Below are 22,714 nucleotides of genomic sequence, written 5' to 3'. Positions count from 1 at the left end.
GCAAAAGCATGTGCAAACAGATGCGCTTACTCCATGTCTTGTCCTAAAGCAAACTCCGCTTTTGTCAGCTCAGCTAGAAGAGGGCAGTCTTTAAGGAGTAGAAACCCCAAGAAAACTACACTTTTTATTTATAGGGAAAGGGCAACAAGTCATCCCTAAAACTCATGCATGAGCATGGTCACCCGTGGGATGTGGTGCGCGCCACCCTGGTTGGGGTAGGTTCCATCTGTGGCCCTAGCACTGAGGCTCCAGGCACAGAGAGCCATCTGCTGTTTTCCCTGATGTGCACAGAACTGCTAAGGCCTGGTCGTGACCCTTGACCAAACAGCTGTTCTCTGGCCAGGCCAAAAACATTTCAAGAACAAGCTCCAAGGTGTGCTATCTGCCTTTGTGGTTGCTGAACTAATGGACAAATGCCTCCAACTGACCAGTGAAATATGAGACAGAAAAGACTCTCCCCACTAGGTCTGCTTTCTTGCTCCGAATTTAAGAAGATTGGGAAGGGGGTAGTGTTAGTGCTTGATTCTCATGGAACTGATCCCGTCTCCTCCTTTCTTGTGCCTTTATCATTCCTTCGTGTCTGGCCAGAAACGGTGCTGAGCTTTGTGGATGACATCATCTCTGGAGCTAAGTCCCCTTGTGCTATGCCCTCTCAGGTGCCAGACAAGCAGCTCACCACCATCTCGCTCATCATACGATGCCTGGAACCAGACACTATCTACATGTGAGTGGCTCATGCCTGCCCACACAGTCCTTGTCCTCAATGTCTGTCGCTGGATCCTGTGTGCTACTGGATTTTCTTGAGAAACTTGGCCTCTATTTAATGTCTCTCAAGTCTTGCTTCAATTGGCATTGTAGGGAACCTTCTGAAGGGTTAGCTTCTGGAGGGGGACAGGATATTCAGTTTGTCAGACCGAATGAAGGTCAGACGGGATGAAATAAATGCAAACAGGAGAGCAAGTAATATGTTGTGGATGAGAAAAGAAAGAAGTGATGAAGTCTAACTAGAAGAGCTGTCTTTTGAATTGAGTAGTGTAGAGCTTCAGCAGGCTGAGGAATGTTGGTAAAAGCACATCCAGCTGAGGAATCAGCGGGACAAAAGGAAAAACTTGAAGGCAAGCAGCAAGTGGCCCAGGGGGGTGCAATAGACAGTGAATGAAAGGCAATGGAAGAAAATGGAACTGGGAAATAGAGCGAATGCACCGAGTCAGAGATCATTAAAGTTCCTTTTTGGAGGAGAGGAGAGGAATATCAGGAATTCGACCTTAAACAAATGGTTCCAGTGGCACTGAGATAGTTTTGAGAGGTTAGAGGTGGTTGGCACTTTCCTTGGAAGAAAGTACAGCAAGTTTCTATGTAGCTAAGCCCTAGAACAGCACTGGTTTTCTTCTTCCCCATTTCTTCCTGTGCTCTGGACAATCATAAAACTTTTTGTGAAGCAAAGACACAAAAGACACCAAAAGAAGCAAGAGAGTCAGAGAATCTAAGCCATGATGGGAAATTCAGAGGAGGAATTTATAGTGATGTAGTTCTGGGACCTGCTGACCCCATCGGGATGAAAAACATTTAACAGTTTACTGAAGAGGTCACAAGAATAGAGTTGAGGTTTCCAGAATAAATCATTTCCATTTCCACAGTTAAAGAGTTCAAAGATGAAAAGCACTAGAAATATGAGTGGCATTGATTGCAAGGTGAACTTAGAAGCTCAAGCTGAGTATCTTCAGCACAGATAAAGGGAGGCAGCAAGGGCTGTGCTGGTGAATTTAGAATTATAAAGACAAATGACATGCGAGAGGAGCTGGAAAATATATGTGGATGTAAATGCTAATTTCAGGACAAAGCAGTTAGTCTAGTTCTGATTCCTATCAAGTCACTTGATACTGGGCAGGTGTACTTCATGAGAGAAGGCAAAAGAAACAAAGATTTGGGACATCTTACCTGCTGTAAGGTCTCAAAATCAGTGAAATTGGAATTATCTTTTATAATAAAGACTCAGTAATTCTTGACACTAAATCACAAGGGTTAATTAGAGATTTCAAAGTTCCTATGGGCATGAGACTGGCAAGGTTTTCTGTTAAAAGTCCCGGCTTTTACCTTCCCTCTTCATGCTGACCTAATTTGACTATGCTTTTGATCAAAGGCTTAAGATTGATACCGTTTCTCACTCCTACGCTCTTTGGTAAACTTCCAGTTTGTCCTCTCATGTCGTGAAAAATTCCAATTTTCTATTAAGTGCGAATTATGGTGAAGCCTGAAGTGGAGGAAAAAGTCTCCACTAGGTGGCACTGCAGTTCACATGAAGAGGCCATAGGAGGGCCGGAGAAAGCTGCCTTTCTGTGGACACGCCATGAAGCCTGACCTTTGGGAAAAGGAGAAGAGTTTTGGGTGCGGAGTTAGGAGCTCAGGGCCCAAGATTGCTTTGTGTGATCTAACCACTAAGTGACTGTAAGCCAGACACTAAAAGTTTCTGCAACTACGTTTTCTTGCCAATAAAATGGAAGGAACAGCCCTCATTTATGTCATGTTTGCCATCTGTGGGTGCTTCAGGGGACCCTGCTGGCCCTGTGAGATTAGGGCTGTTCCACTTTAGAGTGGAAGGAACTGAAGTTCAGCAACCCTGAATAGCTTCCCCAGAGTCCCAGAGCTGGTTTCTGGATGTGGCGGTGGTTAAGAGTTGAGTCAGGTTGTGTGTTTTCTTTCTGTGTCTCACTGCCCAACTATTCAAGTTCTGGATGGGTCTAGTAGCAGGATCCTGTTACCTCACATGAAAAACAGAGTTGGCTCTTCACCTGGGCACGACAGAGTTCCTTGTCTCTGGCTTAGGCCTCTTTTTTCATGTATTTGAAAAATATGCTAAAACGTGGAAAAGGGTGTCTAGTCCACATCTTCATTTAGCAAATGAGGAAACTGAGGCCAGAGTGAGAGGTGACCCCCCCAGCTGACCCCCACCATGCCCTGATCACAGCGCAGACTCAGAGGAGAGCCACTGCCGTTCTGGCATATTACAGCAGATTGATAATTCAGAAGACCATCAGGTTAGAGCATTCAGCAGAAATTGTCATACCTGGAAGGGGAGGGCCTGAAGTAGCAAAGACAGTTGTCTTGGATAGGATCCCAAGAATATTCCACACACATCCAGTCTCAGGTCTTTATGACCCCATCCCAGGAGCCAAAGCCAGGTCATGTTGGCACACACACACACACACACACACACACACACCACTAATATACACACATCACATATATTATACAATACATACCACACACACCACATACCACACACTATACACAGCACAATATATACGCTACACATAGCACACACGGTACACATCATATACTACACATATCACAATAGACACAGTACACATATCACACATATGTACCACATACATTTCACAATCATACATACCACACCCTATACACTACACACACACTACACATACCCCACATCCCACACACACTATATGCTACATACATCCCACACCCCACACAGTAAACACTTCAACATGCACTATACATTGCACACATACCACACACTACACACAGCACACATACTATACACCCATCATAATATACACACCACACATCTTTCACAACCACACACACTACACATAATGCGTCTACTATACACCACAGATATATACTGCACACACATTACAGACTATATTCACCCACACCCCATACACTATATGTGTCACGAACACACTATATACACTACACACATTATGACACGCCACACACTAACCACACCACATGTACCACACACTCCACACAGCACACACACACACACACACACAACATATGATTTTCATGTTGTCATGGGCACCAACTGCAGGCTGAACCATCCCAGCCAGAGGCAGTGGAGAGGGCCGGAAGCTTGGGGTAAGGCAGTAACTGTACTTACGCATTAGCCCTTGGCCAGGGAGTAGGGCTTATCTCTTCTGCCCAGTAATTCCAGCTAACCCTTTTACTGTCCTGCGAGCATTCAATGGTGGAAGTGATAAATGCTAACAATAACCAGAGAAGGCCTTCCTGGAATGACTGTGGCATTTCCAGTGAAAGTGTGGGACATACTTTTGGCCTTTCACATGCTAAGCAGTGGCTCCTTCAGCACCCTCCACCCAGAGGGAGCCAAGACGGCTAGGAACAGCTCTTAAGTCAAGCCGTCGTCTCTACTTCGAAGGCTGTAGAGAGCAATACCTTTCTTAATACATTGTTTGCTATTGAAGAGAGTTGGCACTCAGGAACTTAACTTTCATACTAATTTTCCCATTAGAAGAATATGAGAATTAATTTAAGCATGGATATTTTCATGTCAGTTTAGGCTCCTCTAGAGTTAGTGCAATTTACAGCAAAAAAGGGGGCACAAACTGCCTATAGACATGGGGTGAGGATTAGAGCTCTTGCAGGTGCTCAGAGAAGGTCCAACTGACAGACAATTGAGTACTGTGGATGAGAACATTTCCCATCAAGGTTCAGGGAAGCCTCTAGAAACTCAGAATCCACAATTAAATAATGGTGGGCTACAGAAGATGGCTGGAAGTGACCTTAGATAGTTGAGCTCAGGTGCTCCTTACACACACAGGCAGGCAGCATTACTTTGTCTCTGAACAGGTAGCAAGGCTCCTGCCATGACCTTGAGTTCCAAGGTCATGGACACATGGATAGAACCTTTCAAGATGGAGCCACAAGGGAGAGGCACAGGCCTACTGGATGCAGCCACTGAGATCAAGACAGGGACTCGGGGACTCGGGAGTGTGGGCTAAATACAAGGCTGGGAGGAGAGCGGGTGGGGGAGCAAGAAGAGAGCCCAGAGGTGAGTACTGGGAACAGGGCTGGGTTTGGGCTGGTAGCCATATGCCCTCGCTGGTCCTAGGGCATCACCTGGGGGGACAGCAGGCCTGTTGACCCTGGTAAGAATGACCACTGAGGACGACAACAAAGAGCAGTGACCCCCTCTGACTAGAGGTGGACACCTATACATTAGGGGTGCTTTGTTGGGCTGGCCAGGATGCCAGGAACAATATGAGTGAGGCTTGTCAGACAGCGTCATGGGGCACACTTCCTCCCTCCCCCCTGGCACTCTTGCCTATGCTATGGGCTTTTGGGGGAGAGTGGGCAGGGAGGTGAGAGAGAACTTTGGCATGTTTCAGAAACTCAGACCATGAGGCACAGGTCAGCAATCTACCCTGGCTGCTTCTGGGCCCAGCTCTGAGAAACTTAGTACAAGAAGGTCTAGAGCAGGAGGGCAGAGGAGGGAGTTGAGGCTGCCTGAGAGGGAGTTTGGGGACAAGACTGGACATAGAGCATGTGCCAAACAGGGTGGGTCAGGTGAAACAACTTTCAGTTAGTTGGCCTCAGTGATAACTCTAGAAATAGAACCAAGAGGCTGACAGGTATTGTGAGTCAAACGCTGGGAGATTCTGCTGACTGCCCTTGCTAGGGATTCAATTGGGCCAGTGTGGACAGGGGATGAGGAGCCCACTAAGGAGGGAGAGATGGCAGGGCAAGAAGTGTGATAGGCCCCTACATCCCAGATCGGGATAGTTTCTAGGGAAGGGGGTACATCTGAACTAAGGAGCAAGGCCCAACGCCCAGGCCAGTGGAGCAGACTCAGCTCTGTGTGACAGGAAGGGAACAGGGGGCTTCTGGTCCCAGTCGGAGGGACAGCAGGAAGGTTGGGCAGCCTGTGGGAGTCCACAGGGTGTCTGGGCTGCATGCTCTTCACCCAGGCAGGCCCTCCTCCTCCATGTGCCCCCAACAGGGTTCTCTGAGCTGGGCTGCTGTCTCAGTGAGGCCCTGGTGAGTCCAGCACGAGGACTTGTAGAGGGCAGAGGGGGGTAGATGGGTCCTGGACACACATGTTCTTCTCCAGGAAGTGGGAGATTCAGTTGCCTTTTCTCGGCTAAGAAAAACACTAATTTTCTGCCAGAGTCTTAGGCAACTTCCCCTTCTTTCCTACCTCACCTGATCAGCTGTGTAAGGCCCGACAGCTTTTCCCTGGTTTCTTGTTTCAGGGTCTCTTCCTCTCAACATCTTTTCCTCCTTGTAACTCTGCCCAGAGGAAAGACCATCCCAGCCACCCACTTCTCCACACCCCGCAACTGGGCAACTCAGTAGCAGAGAGGCATAGGGGCAGGGCTGATTCACTTTAGATTCATTCAGCTACTTCGCCAAGTGTTGCATTGGGCAACACCACATTGACCAAAGAAACGGGAGTCATGGAGCAAGCTACATAAGGCAGGATGCTGCCGAAGAGCAAGATCCTGGCCTTTTTATTGGTGGACCAGTCATACAGCATTAATCATGTGAGGAAGTGAAAAAGAAAGGGAAAATTAGAAGAAGCTGGGCAAAAGGTGGAACTGTACAGTTTGGTATGTAGAACAGCCCTGACTTTTCCGGTCAGGATTTCAATCTTATCAATAAGGCATGCCTCTGATCAGCTTCTGGGGTCCTTCATTATACATCAGTCAACAGTTCCCCAGGCGTTCCCAGTCATACCTCGTGATGTATAAGTCAGGAGTAAGATGAATCAGTCCTCAGCCCCCCGGGCATTCCCAGTCATATCTCGTGATGCAGACCCTTCCCAGGATGATCTAGCTTTATGCTCTTAATTGATGTGAAAAGTGCCTCATAGGGTTGGGTTCTAAAAATGGAGGCTGGATAAGCCACCTATGATTAGCAGACCCAAGGCCCTGGGCGTGGACACCCATGCTCTGCACATGGGCCTATCCAAATTTGGGGGTGCCACTCTGTGCAGCACCATCACTCAAGGAGAGGTTGGGTAGGGGGAGGTTCAGATTCAGTCTTTGGGCTACCAGGTCTACACTCTTTTCCTGAAGACTCTTCTAACCATGTCTGCTCCTCCTCAGGATTGGGGATTGGTAGTGTTTCCTCACTGGCCCCTGGTCCTCAGGCCACATGTAGGAATTAGGGCCACAGCTGCAAGCAGGATAGGACCCCTCAACTTCACCTACTTCATTTTCGCGTCTATAATAGAAAATCGTCCTCATTCCTTTGCATGAAAGGGTCAGCTGATCACAAGGCAGAACAGAAATAAATTAATATGATTTATGTTTTATCTCTGGACCCCAGGTACTCTGCCAGGGGTCTCTGTACATAATTTTATTTCCTCTTCATAATGAGCTAAAGGAGTTTTATTATCAGCCCCACTTCGCAGGAGACTAAAGCTCCAAGGAGTTATCTATACTAGAACTATACTTGCTCCATGCTATGGTCACATAACATGTGACCATATTGGATAATTCCACATAGCAGGAGTGGAGATTCAGGCCCAACCCTGTTCATCTCCATTAACACTTGTTTTTTCCCTCAGCTCAGTGGTTTTCAAAAGCGGACAGACATCAAAATCACCTGGAGGCTTGTAACTCATTCCCTATCCCCCTCTCTGGGGTCTTTGCTCTGAGAGGGAGCTTGAGGACATCCATAGTGGTCAAGCACCCAGGTGATGCTGCTAATGATGATCTGGGTGCCCCACTGTGAAAACCACTGTTTGATGTCATGACACTTCCCATCATATTCTATACCCAAAGCAGCAAATCACAATTCACAAGCACCACATGCAGGATGCAGTGAGAAGCTCCTGACGGCACATATTTGACCTTGGTAGGAGCGCCTGGAGGTCATGAGAACTGCCAGGAGCGAACCTGCCCTTAGGGCAAAGCTTGACTGTTAGCCAGGCTAGGAGCTTTCTGATAAAGATGCCTCCCTCTGACCAGGTTCACCCTGTGGGGCGTGGACAACACCGGACGACGCTCCAGGCCGAGTGACGTGATTGTGAAGACTCCTTGCCCTGTGGTGGATGATGTCAAAGCCCAAGGTAAGAGGCCAGAGGGTTCAGGGACCTTCCTTCATCTTGAGAAAAGGGGGAACAAGAAGGTCAAATGGACTACTGCAGTTCAGCAGGAAAGGAGGAATTGAAGGCCCAGCATGGGAACATTGCCTTTTCGCCGTCACCCCTCAACCCCTGCCTCCAGTGGGTATCCTCACTGTTTCTGTTATTTCACATAGTCCATGAGTCAGGGAGCTGGCAGGAGACTCCTGAGGGCCTTAGGCACAGATGGTCATGTCCTAGGTGCCCTCGGGATGCCAATCTAGCCCCTAACTCCCTTTATAAAGATTATTGTGGACCCTCCCTGGTGGTGGAACAGGTTAAAAGTGCAGCACTGCGAAACTAATTGCAGCCACTTCAGCTCAAGTTTGATCCCCGGCCAGGATGCTGACCCACATGACACAGCAGACCTCTCCTGTTTCTCCGCTGCTCCCCTCAACAGTATACTGCATGATCGGCCTGTTCTGCTCCTCACTCAGTCTCTGGTGAATCCTCTCACCCCCTGAACCTCTGGCCTGTACCCCAGTTCTGTACAAATAAATAAGTAAATAAATCTTAAAGAAAAGATTATTGTGATTAAAGCATTAAAAGGCTACAGAGTTGTAATTAATGCTTTAACACTCCTCCCCTCTTACAAAAAGTGTCAAAATCCTTCTCATATTTTAGAATTATCATGGAACCATTCTTTGGTAAAGAATGGTTCCTTTTCTGTACACCACCTTCAGAATTTGTCTTTCTCAACTAGGTAATGTTTGCCTTGACTCAACATCTGATGCAGAAACAGCTCTTTTTGGGTGATCCCCTTGCACTCACGATGCTCCCTGTTTGGGTCTGACGTCTTCCCTTGCTTTGAGACAGCTTCCATATCCCTTCCATAACCAGAATTTGTCCTGGGTGTCTCTTCTACAGGGCTCCCATACTAATCAAAGGAATCTGATCAGCTCCTAATATCTACACAGTAGAAGTGAATTGGCAGCATTTTTACATTAAGGGAGATATTGACCGATGCTAGAATTTTAGGTTGTATGAGCTTCAATAGGAGAAACTTGCTGATTCAACTTCTGTGTGTTTCCTGACTCCAGTTGTATCAGGCTGACCACAGAGAACACAAATCCCACAATGCTCAAGGGGTGACACATGATGATATGAAATCACAGAGGGAAGAATCTGGAGACCCATGTACATTAAAATCTTTGGTACTCAAGCCCTTGGCAACTTCTGAAAGGATTTTCACATCTGTTGCCTTACTTAATATACATGGCATATTGAGGACACTTGTAATTAAAGAAATATGACCATATTATGACCATTCTTGGAATTTCAGAATGGATTGCCATTCCTCTTGTGACAAAGATCAAACATTTGACAGAGTTAGGACCTAAGTGGAGTGGTCCCTGCCCACTTCTCCAGTGTCTTCTTGTCTGCTCTCCCTATCTATCTTTGTATTTCAGCCTCACTATCTTTCTCAATTCCTCAGCACACCATTTCTATTTCCTCCACAGGGCCTTTGCACATGTTCTCATGACTTCAAATGTTCTCCATGTTCAGCCCTATAAGCCCATTAATTCCTTTCATTCTACGGATCTCAGACCAAGTACCCCTTTCTCAGGGCAGGAGTCAATGTCATTGCTAGATGTCCTTATGGTACATGCTTCTTTTCTTTAGGACGTGCATCTCTATTATTGTAATAGAGAATGTGAATATTAAAAGCCCACTATAGTCCTAATGCCTGAAATTCAGCGTGGTGACTGGTCACAGAAAAACTTAGACCACCCAGCATCAAAGTCCTGCTCTACCATCTAACTACTTGACCTTGAGCAGGTGACTTCACTTCATGCCTCAGTTTACTAACCTGTAATATGAGAAGAGAGAGATAATATACCCTAGCTAATGAATGTCTGGTGAAAATAAAATGAGTGTTTGTCAAAAGTACTTCTTAAGTTCCTTTTCCATAGTGTTCTGCAAATGTTAGGAAGGCCCCTTCTGGTCAATCTAATAAACTGAAGCCAGGAGCCATAAATAAAGTTACCTGAAAGCTATCAACAAATCAGCTTGGCCACAATATTGCCATATTGAAACTTGCTCAACCAAATTTTGGCATTTGTCACTGTTTCTCTTAGAATGTGAGTGCTATAATTAATCATGCACTCTGTCTGCTCTCTAATAGGAACTCAATAGGTATTTGCTGAGTGACTAGACTATTACCCCATTTTACAGATGCATAAATTGAGTTTGACATAGAATAAATGAGCTAACCAGGATGACCAAGCTAGTATTTAACAGAACAAACACACAGACTCATTATTTGAAACCAATTCCCATTTTGCATATAGTATTAAATTAGACATTTAGAGGGCAGTTATGTAAAAGACTGAAACCTTTGTCTCTGAATATAATAAAGATTCATATTTTTTAAGAGTGCTTAAATTGGATAGAAAAATATGTCTCCTTTCTGGATTATCATGTCCTCTGAACTGTTACCAGAGAGTAGAGATCTTTAAGTGTGAGACAGCTGTGCTTCTCGCTGGAAAGTGCTGTCTGACAGAGGGTATAAACTGAACGACTTTAGAAGATCTCTGCAATTTCTTGATGGTGAAAGCAGAGTCTGGTTTGAGAATCTCCAGATGAGACAGTTATCTGCAGAGGACCCATAACCATTATTTCATTGTGTGTTGGTTTCCAAGCTAGAGAGGTGCCTCTTCTAGTCTGTTTTGGAAAATTTGCAGATGTTCTAGCAGTAGACACCTTCAACTTGCTTGCAGGCTGGTGGGGTGTCAGATATGCTATTAGCAGGTAGGAGGGATGCAGCGTGGTGATGCTACCTACTGGAATAGATGTTTGGAAAGCAGCTCTGGCATAAAGAGCAAGCAAAGTATAAAACTTGGCCTGGGGAACACTATATTATTTCTCTATGGGGTTCCTTTGGGTCAACTCAGGTCCCCAAAGTACTAAGTTGTGCTTCTGCTCACCGCACTCCCTGACAAAGAGTGATTCTGACATCCCAGTGGACTAGCTGGGAGCGCAAGTGGCAATTTAATGCTGAGAGAATGAACTAATATTTCCAAGTCCTGTTATCTTTCAGCCAAGAAAGAGTCCTCTCCAGGGCAAGTGTGCAGATTAATTAATTAGACTAATTGAGGGTATCCTTGCAAATTAATACTGTGCTGGCCATTCCGCCCCAAAAAACCAAAAAACACGTATGCTTTGCTTCCTTCAAACCCAGATGGTGATCATAAATTTAAGTCAGTTGGGTCTAAGTTTAAATCTAATAGCAAAGGGGAATCACCTTTTAAATGATCTCGAACATGATTCAACAGGAAGACAGTGTCTAGTCCTTATAGTTATGTTTTTCGTCACCTAGACATTTTCATGAAGAATTTTACCACCTCATGGCACTAAAATAGGTGTGTAAGTTTCTACAATATTTTACTGACCCACCTCCCCAGTAAGTACAATTAGTGTTAGTACTAAGATCAACTTTTTTTTTTATCTTATCTCCTCCAGGAGAAACCAACAGTCTGTTCTTGAACCTGTTTTTCACAGAGCAGCATGTGGAAAACTCATTTTTATTATTGTCCTCTCCCCTCACTCACCTTATTGCATGGCTTATTTGCTATTTTCAAATATTCTGCCCAGCATAGTCTGGGAGCCCCTGTGCCAGCCTCTCCTCTCCCAGACACGATCTTCCCCAGATAGTCTTGCATGTCCCCTCTTCTCCTCCAATTCTTGGCGCTAATGTCATCTTTCAATAAGACCTACCATGACCTACTGAAAACTGCAACATCCTATCAAGTTCCCCCATTCTTCCTTTTCCTATTTTAGCTTTCCCTACATCCTAATATACTCATTTTATTAACATGCGTATTACTGAATTGATGGTCTCCTCCTACTAGTTTAATAATTCTTTATGGGTGAGAATTTTTTTCAGGGTTTTTCATTGGTATATCCCAGCTGTCTAGAAAAAAATGTCAAACATGTGTTAAGAACTCAGAGGTAATTTTATCGAATGAATGTATTGATGCATGCTTCCTCTCCTTGGTACTATGGTAAAAAAAAAAATGATTGCACATGTACTATCTCTTTTTAGTCTCACAATGATTTTAAAAGGTATATGTCGTTAGCCATCACTGAATGCCATCACAGACAATGAAACGAAGACCCAGAGAAATTAGCCACACAGCAAGAGCACAGGACACTTGCTCCACTTGTTGCCATGGTGCCTGTTGGTAACAACACTCCTGACTCCCATGGCCTCAGTCCCAGCCCTGTGCACTCATTTTGCTGCCTGGGTGGCTCTGGTTTCCTTCTAATCACTCAGCTTCCTTTGCTTCTGATGACGTGCATACAGACTCCTAGTGTTCACCTGAATGCCACCTATTTCTGAATAATACGCACGTGAATTACAGGGAAGACAGGCATCTATTTTGGATGATTCAAAATTTCTATAAAGCTGGGTAAAATGAAAACTAATAACACCTTACCTTGTTTTCATTTCCTTGAATTAGTGAATTCTTGAGATGCAATGAAAGCTAATGAAATAATCTTAGTTCTCTCAGTGGAGAGAGGAGCAGCCAGAAATACTCAGGCTGTAGGAGCCTCGTATCTTGATCTTTTTGAATATAGCATCCCATTACTAATGTCGGCTTTTAAGCACACCCTGGAGTTAGATTATCTTGGTTTAGGAGATTTATGATGGAACAGGCCTATCCCATCTGGTCTCAGGCACACACACTGTGGCTAATGGGAAGCATCCGTTCCTCCAGCCGGATATTACTGCGGTGATACGAGAATAGTAAACATGCCAGAAAACACCATCTCAGGCATTACTGCTCCTCAGCAGAGAGTGTCACAACTGGAGCCTGGGACTGGGCTGCTATTTTCCATCACCAAAAATAGAAACAGATTGACATTAGTAAAGGGGTAGGAGAAGAAACCCCAAACATTCCTGTTTGGATTCTGCTCTGATCACTCCCATTTTTTCTCTCCTGGCCATTCTTCTTTCAGTATACTCTCTGTGCCTCCCACCAAGTTTTTAGAATATTCATTCTGTTTCTTTCCATCTCAATTCCAAAAATGAGTCTCCCTGCACATGTACAAGGCTTCCCAATTTTGTGGCACCTATGATCCAACCAGTACAATGCCCTGTACTGGATAAACACCCCAGAACTGTATCCGCCATGGCTGTGCCTCCTGTGCCTTAAATTGGTTAAACACTACCAACCCCTAAGCCTCAGAGCAAAATAATTATAGCAGATAGATGTAGTGTTAAATCTTCTCTATCCTGGGCCCTCCTGGTGGTGCAGCGGGTTAAAGCACAGCACTGAGAATCTAAAGCCGCTTCCGCATGAGCATGAGTTCGATTCCGCATGAGCATGAGTTCGATGCCCCGGAGGTGACCACATGGCGCGGCAGACCTCTCCTGACCCACCCGCTGCTCCCCTTAGCAGTGTACTTCATTGATTTGCCTGTTCTGTTCCCCACTCTGTCTCTGGTGAAGCCTCCCACGGCCCCTGAGCCTCTGGCCTGTACCCCAGTTCTGTATGCACAAAATAAATCTTAAAAAAAAAATCTTCTCTATCCCATACTGGCTATGTAGCCTTGGGCAAGTAAACTGGCCTGTCTCTGAATATCATGGTTTATAGAACAGGGACATCATACCCACCTTGCAGGGCTGGTGTGAGGACTGGTGTACACACAGGTGAAGTTCTTGACAATCAGTAGGACTTTAATATATAAATGGGGAACCCATGTATATTTATTTTCTAAATTATTTCCCTCTTTGTCTCTTGATCCTATTTGAATAGCCTAAGAGTTTTAAAATCCTGAAAATCTAAAATTTTAAAAGATTTATTTATGCATACAAGAATTGGGGGGTAGGCCAGAGGTATAGGGGTGAGAGAATTCACCAGAGACAGAATGGGGAGCAGAACAGGGAGATCTAATGAAATACACTGTTGAGGGGAGCAGTGAGTGAGATAGGAGAAGTTGCTGTGCCATGTAGGTCAGCTCCCTGACCAGGGATCAAACTCACATGGCAGTGGCTGCTGATAGCTTGAAAGTGCTGAGACTTTAACTTCTTCACCACTTGGGAGGCCCCAATCCTGAAAATCTAAATGGATATCTGAAATGAAATTATTTTATTGTATTTTATTATTTTTTAAGATTTATTTATTTATGCATACAGAGCTGGGGTATAGACCAGAGGGGCAGGGACAGTGAGAGAATTCACTAGAGGCAAAGTGGGGACCAGAACAGGCAGATCAAATCAATGAAATACACTGCTGAGGGGAGCAGCAGATGGGTCAGGAAGGTCTGCCGCGCCATGTGGGTCACCTCCCTGAGCAGGGATCGAACTCTTGTTGAAGCGGCTTCCGTGAACTTTATGGTGCTCTACTGTAACCTGTTGTACCACCAGGGAGGGCCCTGAAATTATTTTTAATGCCACTACAATAGCCAGCATATGAGAGTTGGGTTGCTAAAAGACTGAGATTGCCTGATGTGGGAGATATCACCGAGAGTTCTCCAAGAGTAGATTCAAATTGCTCCCAAAGTCAGGAATTCCACTGATGTAGCTGGCTAACAGTCTATGATCAATGTACTGTGCTTTCTGTGAGTTACTCTGCACATAAGGGAGTCAGGTCCGCCTGCCATCCCCATGGGCGATGGGCCGGGAAGAAAAGGAAAGAAACTGCAATGTCTTGGGCAAAAGGTAGAAACTGTATTCATTCCAATCCAGGAAACTTCTCCAATGATGACTTTTGTCATTTCCAGCAGCCATGAATTCACTTAGAGTTATGACAAGGGTGTTGAGTGAGAAAAGTTCTGATTGACGAGTTTGTAGACTTAGCTTCTCCTTCCGCAGATTTGACACTGAGTGGGAGAAAAAGTGTTGCTGTCCAGGTCTCTGTTCCCAGATACTTAGGTAGGAAAAGTAAACAGGTCTCCTGAGAGGTTTAATGAGAAAATCTCTAATGATAAACTGCTTCTGAGGCCTGTAGAGGGAAATGCCAAGGCAATACAAATGTCACCATTTTGCCACATCACCAAGTTCTGTCTTGGAATGTATGATTGGAGGCAGAAATGTAAAAGATATAAATTAAGCCCAGATATTACTTATTTGGATCTGCAGAATGGATGCTAAATTCAATTTGTGTGTCACCTCAGATCTGCAAGCTGAGCTTCTGAGCTCTCTTGTCCAACCTAGCAAAACCTCTGCAATGCCTAAAATCTTGGGACCAGCTTGCTTTTGGTACTGTGGCCACTCCAGGCCACTCCACACAAAGCGTCATCTCACTTCATTTCTGAGCCAAATGCCTGCCCCTGCTGCCCATATTGCTTTTGTAGGACCCACTTAGTACACCCAAGTGTATGTGATCTAGAAGTGCAAGAGTGTGAATGACTCGGGGCAAACATAAGACATCCCATGGAGCAATAATGAGTGGGAGCTGGAGAGGAAGTCTTCCATTCTCCTCCTGGATGGACAGGGGATATCCAGTGGCTTCACTCATCTCCTCCCAAGAAATATAGCTTCCAACACCGTAATACACACCCTTACATGTACCCTCCCTCCTTTCTTGCTTCCTTTCCTTCTGTCCTACCTTCTGCATCTTGGGATTACACTTGAGAAGAAAATAGTACTCTGTGAGTTTTGCTTCAGGCTCTGTATTTTCAGGAAACAGGGGTTTTCAAATATTTCAACATTTTTTTTAAAGATTTATTTATTTGTGCATACAGAACTGGGGTACAGGCCAGAGGCTCAGGGGCGGCAAGAGGCTTCACCAGAGACAGAGTGGGGAGCAGAACAGGCATATCGAGGAAGTACACTGCTGAGGGGAGCAGCAGGCACGTCAGGAGAGGTCTGCCGCGCCATGTGGGTTACCTCTAGGGCAGGCGGAAATCGAACTCATGCGGAAGTGGCTTTAGCTTCTCAGTGCTGTGCTTTAATCCGCTGTGCCACAAGGGAAGGCCTATTTCAACATATTTTAACTGAAAGTGACCTTAGAGATATTCTGTTCAAAAGCTTTCATTTTATAGAAGTAAATTCTGAAAACTATGGGGCAGAGGTAAAATGAATGACTCAAACCACTTTCTCCAGGTTCTAGGTTCAGTATTCGTTGAGTAATGTCACATGCATACAAGTGTCCATACATCTTGTCTGTGCTATCTGTATGATCACTTATATGGGTGTCTATGTACCAAGCTTGCCAATATGTGTTTGTGTGCGTATATATAATCTTATTTGTCTTTTCTGACTTTCTCAGAAATAGCAGACAAGATCTACAATCTCTTCAATGGCTACACCAGTGGGAAGGAACAACAGACAGCCTACAACACCCTTCTGGACCTCGGTTCTCCCACCCTTCATCGAGTCCTCTATCACTACAACCAGCATTATGAGAGTTTTGGAGAATTCACTTGGCGATGTGAGGATGAACTAGGCCCTAGGTAATCAATAAATTTCATCATCTCTTTTAAAGACCTAAGTGTAGCTCTTATACTATAATACCACATCTATGAATTTGCCAACTTTTCTTGTCTGAATTTAGGTGTTTGGAGAAGTAAGTCTTGTGCTTTCAGGCAGCTTCATTCATCCATATTAGCTGAAGACAAGTTGCATATAAGTAATCAAGCCACGGATGCATTTCTGGAACTCTGAAAAAAACCCTTTGCTCTTGATTTATCTTACCCCCCTTCCTCCTCCCCCCATACCCCTATCATGCTGACACAGCATTCCAAATGCTAAAATGGTAGAAACAAAATCTTACTCTTGTGAAAGAAAATTAGGAATTTTAATGAAAAAGTTACCCGAAAGTACTTACTGTGTATGAGCTTCGTATATGATATATTCATCAATCAGACATCGTTTGAGTGAAATTCCACATCCTCATGAAAATCAGCACAGAAGTAACATTTCACCTTGACAGGTGTCCTGTTACCTTTCCCTGATCTGAGGTTGACCTTCTTATACTCAATACTCACTGCTTTGAGGCACCACCTGAAAGACTCCTCAGAAAGAGAAGAACGGGAAGAATAGGCAGGACAATCAGGGTTTTTGTTTGTTTGTTTGTTTGTTTTATCATGACTTTAATTGCTGCTTTCAGAAATTAAATATTGCTGAATGTTTAGGTACACATGGTAAGAGGCTTTTCACATGGAAGCATGTGGTCTGAGGTTGAAGGCTTTGAGAACAACATTGGTTACATTGCCACTAACTGAAAATGTAGAAGGCCACAGACTCTGAATTGGTGAAGGACAAGTCCAGATTTATTAATGTTTTTATTTAAAAGTGAGCAGTGAATGTAACTACAAAGCCCTCATGGGTGATTAAATCCATGTGCTTGAAATGATGACTGAGGTGTTTCCTTCATCCACTTCTTGAAGATGATGCAGATACTGCCTCTCACCCCCAATCTCCCCCTACCTCTGCCTTCTAAGATTTGTCAGTAACTCATGACATGCAGCCAGGCAGCTTAAAAGGGAGGGCCACCAACTTCCCTGCTGATGACGACTTTTGGAAAGCCTGCTTGGCCAAGCTGCAGAGGCTGTTAGGCAGAAGGAGACCATCTGGAATAGATGCTATTTAGTCAGCTGGGAGAGTGTTGGTTTGATTTCCTGGGACCCACAGTGGAAGTTGGAGAAAATACCAGTGTGCCTCTCCCTGGACCTCACACTCTCTTAGACTTTTTGTCCTAAGACTCCTTTCCCCCTCCACCTCTCCACCCCCACTCTTAGTATGCCCTCCTAGGAATGTGGTGACCTCACCTTTGTGATGGGTATCCCCAGGACAGAAGACAAGAAATGTAATGAATATGTTTTTGTTCTTTGAAGGCTCTACACAGAAGGTTCTACACAGGGTGTGGATTCATCCAGTTTCTGGAAGGAATTGCTGATGACACCAGAAAAGAGATGGCTCCTCACACAATAAAATAGCCTAGCAGTTGATAAATGCTGCAAGGAGTTACTGTTCATAGAACTTTACAGATTAGCATTTTCCAGACTCGCATGAGCTTGAGCAAAATCAAAGAATCTTCCTTTACAACTCCCTGGTCACTTAGGTATTTGAAGCATGAGAGGAATCCAGTGAGAAAAGGACCCCTGTCCCTTTACTACTTGATGTTTTCAGAGTCCAAGCTAGTAGGGTCTAAGAACTGACAATGAGGTAGTCCTTATTGCCGACGCTGGAAATGGGCACCAAACCTATGCATCAGTGAGACCTTCGTGACAACCCCCTTCCTAGTGCCACACAGAGGCCACCAGTGTCTAGTCTTGGCCCATACTCCTTCCCAGAGAGTGTGGACTTGGGGCAATGTTGTTTTCCTCTGCCCCTTCCTCTCTCAGGGATCTGCAACACCTCTGGCGCCATCTCAACCCCTCTTTTCTATACTTTTGATCGCAGTCCAATGAGAATGGCCTTCTGGTTTTCTTGGGGAGCTGATTAAGTGATATAACCATTGCATCTTCATTTTTTCAAAGAATGAACCTGTGTCAACATGAGGAATTCTTTACCTTCTTTACACTAGAATTATCTCCACATAGGCATCATTGGTCACATTTGATAGTCCCTGAAATTCAGTACATTGGCTGCCTCTACTCAATTCAGAAGTAACCTTGAAAAGGGAAATATTTAGTCAAACACAACACTTGTCATTTAGTGATGACAAATTACTGGCTTGAGAGAAAACTTATTTGATTGTCTTTAGACTTGTCATGTCTGTGATTTATTTAAGATTCTAAATTCCCACTAGAATAGTAGCTATATTCTCTTTTTTATTTTTCCTTATTGTTTTTTCATCTCTACTTTGTATTAGTACCTGCTCCACTTTATACATCATTCCCATTCCTGTACTCATTCATTCACTTGACAAGTGTTTATAGATGGCTCTTTATTCTAAATGCCAACCCTGGAACAATCAGCAAGACACACCAGGCTTTCCCCTCCTGGAATTTAATGCGTCATCTAACCAGAGCGTTTTGTCCTTCTCCTTTTTCTAATGTGAACATCCTCCATGTTTGACACTTAGGAAAGCTGGCCTCATCCTCTCCCAGCTTGGGGACCTCAGCAACTGGTGCAATGGACTGCTTCAGGAACCCAAGATCAGCTTGCGACGCGGCTCCCTCAAGTACCTGGGCTGCCGCTACAGCGAGATTAAGCCCTACGGACTCGACTGGTCAGAGCTCAGCCGGGACCTCAGGAAGACCTGTGAGGAACAGACCCTGAGTGTCCCCTACAATGATTATGGGGACAGCAAAGACATCTAGTGCCATGATGCCCAAGGGTGGCTGCTAAAAGGAAGCAAGAGAGATGGGGGGGGGGGGCATCTGGGATTTTGTGTGATTTTTTAATATTTTTAATGGAACATTAAAACCTCAGCAGACAACATCTAAACCAGGGAGGAGGTGACCCCTACTCCCCACTGAACTCCTTCAGTGTGATGTTCTCCATCTGCATGACCAGTAGATCCCACCCTCATCCAGCAGTTTCACGCAGCGCCATTTCTCTTTGGGGTTTGTTTTGTAGTTGATTTATTTAGTTCATTTTTCCCCAAGAGTTTCATCAGAATGTTTGAATGTTGTGTCAAGCTTCTCATGAAAGCTCCATGATGTTGAGCCACCCTGGGCTCATTGGGTTTTGAGTCCATTACATCTAGGACAAAGATGAGACCAGAAAGTTGTTAGACCAGCCTCAGTCCCCAACCCCAGGCAACACTCAAGAAGCAATTCACTCTGGGCTCTGAAATCCTGTTCACAGAGAAAGACAAGAGAACGGAGCCTGGTCCGTGAGTCTCGTGAATCCCTCCAGACCTTTCTATTGTCTTCTCACCTTACAGATGCACCTAGCATGAGGGTGAGAGGAGCTCCTAGATTTTCAGGTCTCCCCCTCTTAAGACAGGACTGGAATCAAATGTTCTTCCATCAGATCTCTATCCTCTCCTCGATGTCATCTTTTTAGAGACAAACTGTCAAACACACTTAAAAGAAGACTGCCTGGGAGACTAGTTGACAGTCCACATTCTAGAAAAGAAGAGGCATTCTTTGTTTTATGAAACACTGGTGCCTCCCAGGTGAACTTCTCCAGACCACTCTGTAGGTCACGTGCCTGGATGCTTTGTAGTTCCCCTTCTGCTTCACCTGGACAGGTAAGGCGTGGTTGATGTCTGCTTTGCTCCAGGTGGGGGTCAGTACTCCCTGTAAGTGTTTTAGAGAAGTAAAGTCATCACTCATCGTAAGTTCCCTTCTTCCCACTCCCCCTTGCTAAATTTTCTTAATTATGTTGCTGATTTTACAGTCATCTCTCTAGATAACCACCCGCAGAAGGAAGCCTCCATCTAATTGTTGAGAGTAACAGAGCTTTTGTGCAGGAAAATTCCACTGACCACAGTCAGGGTCCAGTTATGCTTTCTGACCCCTGCCCAAAACTTGGCACCAGCGCAAGTGGGGACAGGGCTGCTAAGAAGCCCAGGCTTTCAGAAGGGGACTCCCAGACTTGGGGACCAGCAATGGCCTTAGCTTTCCCCTACATACCTCAGAGCCTGAACACATACTTTCAGCCACCTCAGCTTTGATCTGGGCTCCTCATTTGGAAAACGTGAGAAAGGTCAGGAAGAAGATGCAGGATCTATGAGGTCAGTCGCTACAGTCTACTGAGTTGCCTTTCTATAATAATTATAGCAAGTTCATTGTTTATCATGTGCCAGGCCTTCATTAGCATTTCCTGAATATCACTTAACTCTCCCCACACAGGAAAGTGCTGTCTTTGATTCCACTTTAGTGATGGGAAGACAAAGGGAAAGTCAACTCTTCATTTACTCTTGCTTGACCTACAGCCTGCCAGACTGTCCAAAGATTTTAATTCCTCTGCCATCCTTATGATTGCCCACAGGATTGTCGTGGCTGGCAGCTGTCTGAGCACTAAGCTGCACAGAGGATCTGCCCACAGGGCCTTCCCTTTGCAGGCTCCCAGTGCAGATGTACCCACGAGGTGGTGGGAGGGCGAGCTCAAGTGCCCCCTTAACTTCTGCAGAGAGCATGCCCTTTGGGACCACCACGTCTGCAGCCAAGGCTTGAACCTCAGAGCCTGGGCAGAGCCTGGGGCAGGGCTGTGGGCACAGGAAGCTCTCATCCCCTGTGGGGTCCCTTCCTAGAAAAATGTAAGGCTTATTTCACATTGTGGATTCCATCAGCCTGAGAGATGGCCCCATTCCTGAGCAAAGGCTGCAGAAAGCTCTGCACCATGACTGAGGCAGAGTCTCAGGGGAAATGCCTCGAGGAACAAGGTTCTCATCATTTGTCAACCCACAGAGGGGAGGATGCTACGGGATTCCAACCACCCACGGGCCAGGGGCTGTGGAGGGCTGTGTTTTACCAGCACTGCTGCCTCACTGAACTTTTATTCAAATCTCTAAGGAAAGCAGCTTCTAGCAGGGTAGTGGGGTGACACCAAGGACCCCCCTGTCTTCCCACCACCAGGTGGGCCACATGGAGCTGGTGGTCAGGAGCAAGGAAGGAATGACCCCCTTCTTTGTCCCTTCCTTCTGTTGTTACCAAGATAAGAGGCTTGCCATTTCCCCCTCCCTTTCTCTTCTCCTCACGCTCCCATGTCCCCCCTCCTCCTTTCATTTACTCTTTCTCTTCTTCACCTGTGAGGGACCCTTTCTCCCTTGCTCCCTCCTCACCAAGCTTTTTTTTTCTCCTTCCATTTCCCCTCACTGCAAACATGTACACACCCACTGTGTACAACACCACATGACTATGCACGCCACATGATAGTGCATACACAGTGCACACACCACACACAGTGTACACGTGCTACACAGGCATATTAGACACTCTACATACTGCACACACACACATACCGTACACACCTACACTCACACTATACACACACCACATACACACATCCAACACCACACAACTCTACATACACACTTTATACACATACTATATGCACACTGTACACACATGCTATATGTACTGTATGTACACACACGTGCATTGTGTATATGTACTATACACACCACGTGCACACTAACACACTATAATCGCACCACAGACATACTATATAAATTCACTACACATGTTATACCAAAACATGCACACCACATGCATACTCCATATGTGCTACATGTCACACACACACACACACACACACAGATTCACCCAGCCCTATACTTGGGTCCCTTTCATTTCCAAGTTAAAAGTAAGGTGAGTGTGAGTGGGGAAGAAAGACATCTTCAGATTCCCCTAAGGTTTAAGTGTAAAACTCTAGAAGACACCATTGCCCACACCATGGCAATATTCCACAGAGTGTGCCTGGATGAACCCATTTTGACTAGAAAGGGGTGGTGGCACTGGATCAGTATTAAAGCCCAAGCTTCTATTTTACCAAACAAGTCTGAGTCATTTTCGCCCAGCAGCCTCTGACTGTTCCCCCCCCCCCTCCCCCAGCCAGTGCTGGTTCCTCTTGAATGTACGTGACCCACTGCCATAGCATTAGGCCTCTGAGTGTGCAATCAATTTCCATGGAGTCTGGTCCACTCACTTTTATTTAGATAACCCCATTTCTTGATGTTCCAATGTTCTATTAAAAACTGATTATGAAAAGAACCACTTTACTACTGTAGAAGGAAGAGAGAATTTGTGTGACCAACTTCAAGTGTAACAGTATTGTTGAAAAGAGAATTACTGTATGATCACAAAAATGGAATAATCAACTAAGTAATAAACAAAAATGTTAGTAAGGGTTGGTGTGTGGCTGTTACCTGTGTCTTTCAACCATCAGAGTGATCTGCTTGGACCTAACAGAGAGCTCTAAACATTTTCAAATGTTACACTTTAGATGATAAATCTGTGGGCCTTGGAGCC

General features: G+C 45.1%; 1 protein-coding gene across 1 annotated transcript in view; it reads left to right on the top strand.

The window, feature by feature from the left end:
- The window catches only part of ASTN1 (astrotactin 1), a 314,384-nt gene extending 292,096 nt beyond the window's left edge, over positions 1–22,288 (top strand). Inside the window, exons 20-23 of the mRNA XM_004688129.2 lie at positions 589–724; positions 7,740–7,840; positions 16,114–16,297; positions 18,874–22,288. Of these exons, the coding sequence (XP_004688186.1) occupies positions 589–724; positions 7,740–7,840; positions 16,114–16,297; positions 18,874–19,111 (659 nt within the window). The 3' untranslated portion in view covers positions 19,112–22,288. The remainder of the gene's footprint in view (positions 1–588; positions 725–7,739; positions 7,841–16,113; positions 16,298–18,873) is intronic.
- The last annotated feature ends 426 nt before the right edge of the window (positions 22,289–22,714 follow it).

This window comes from Condylura cristata, unplaced genomic scaffold (assembly GCF_000260355.1).
Source record: "Condylura cristata isolate star-nosed mole 26May11 unplaced genomic scaffold, ConCri1.0 scaffold00024, whole genome shotgun sequence".
Classification (NCBI taxonomy): Eukaryota; Metazoa; Chordata; class Mammalia; order Eulipotyphla; family Talpidae; genus Condylura; species Condylura cristata.
This window is presented reverse-complemented; position numbering and strand designations above follow the sequence as displayed.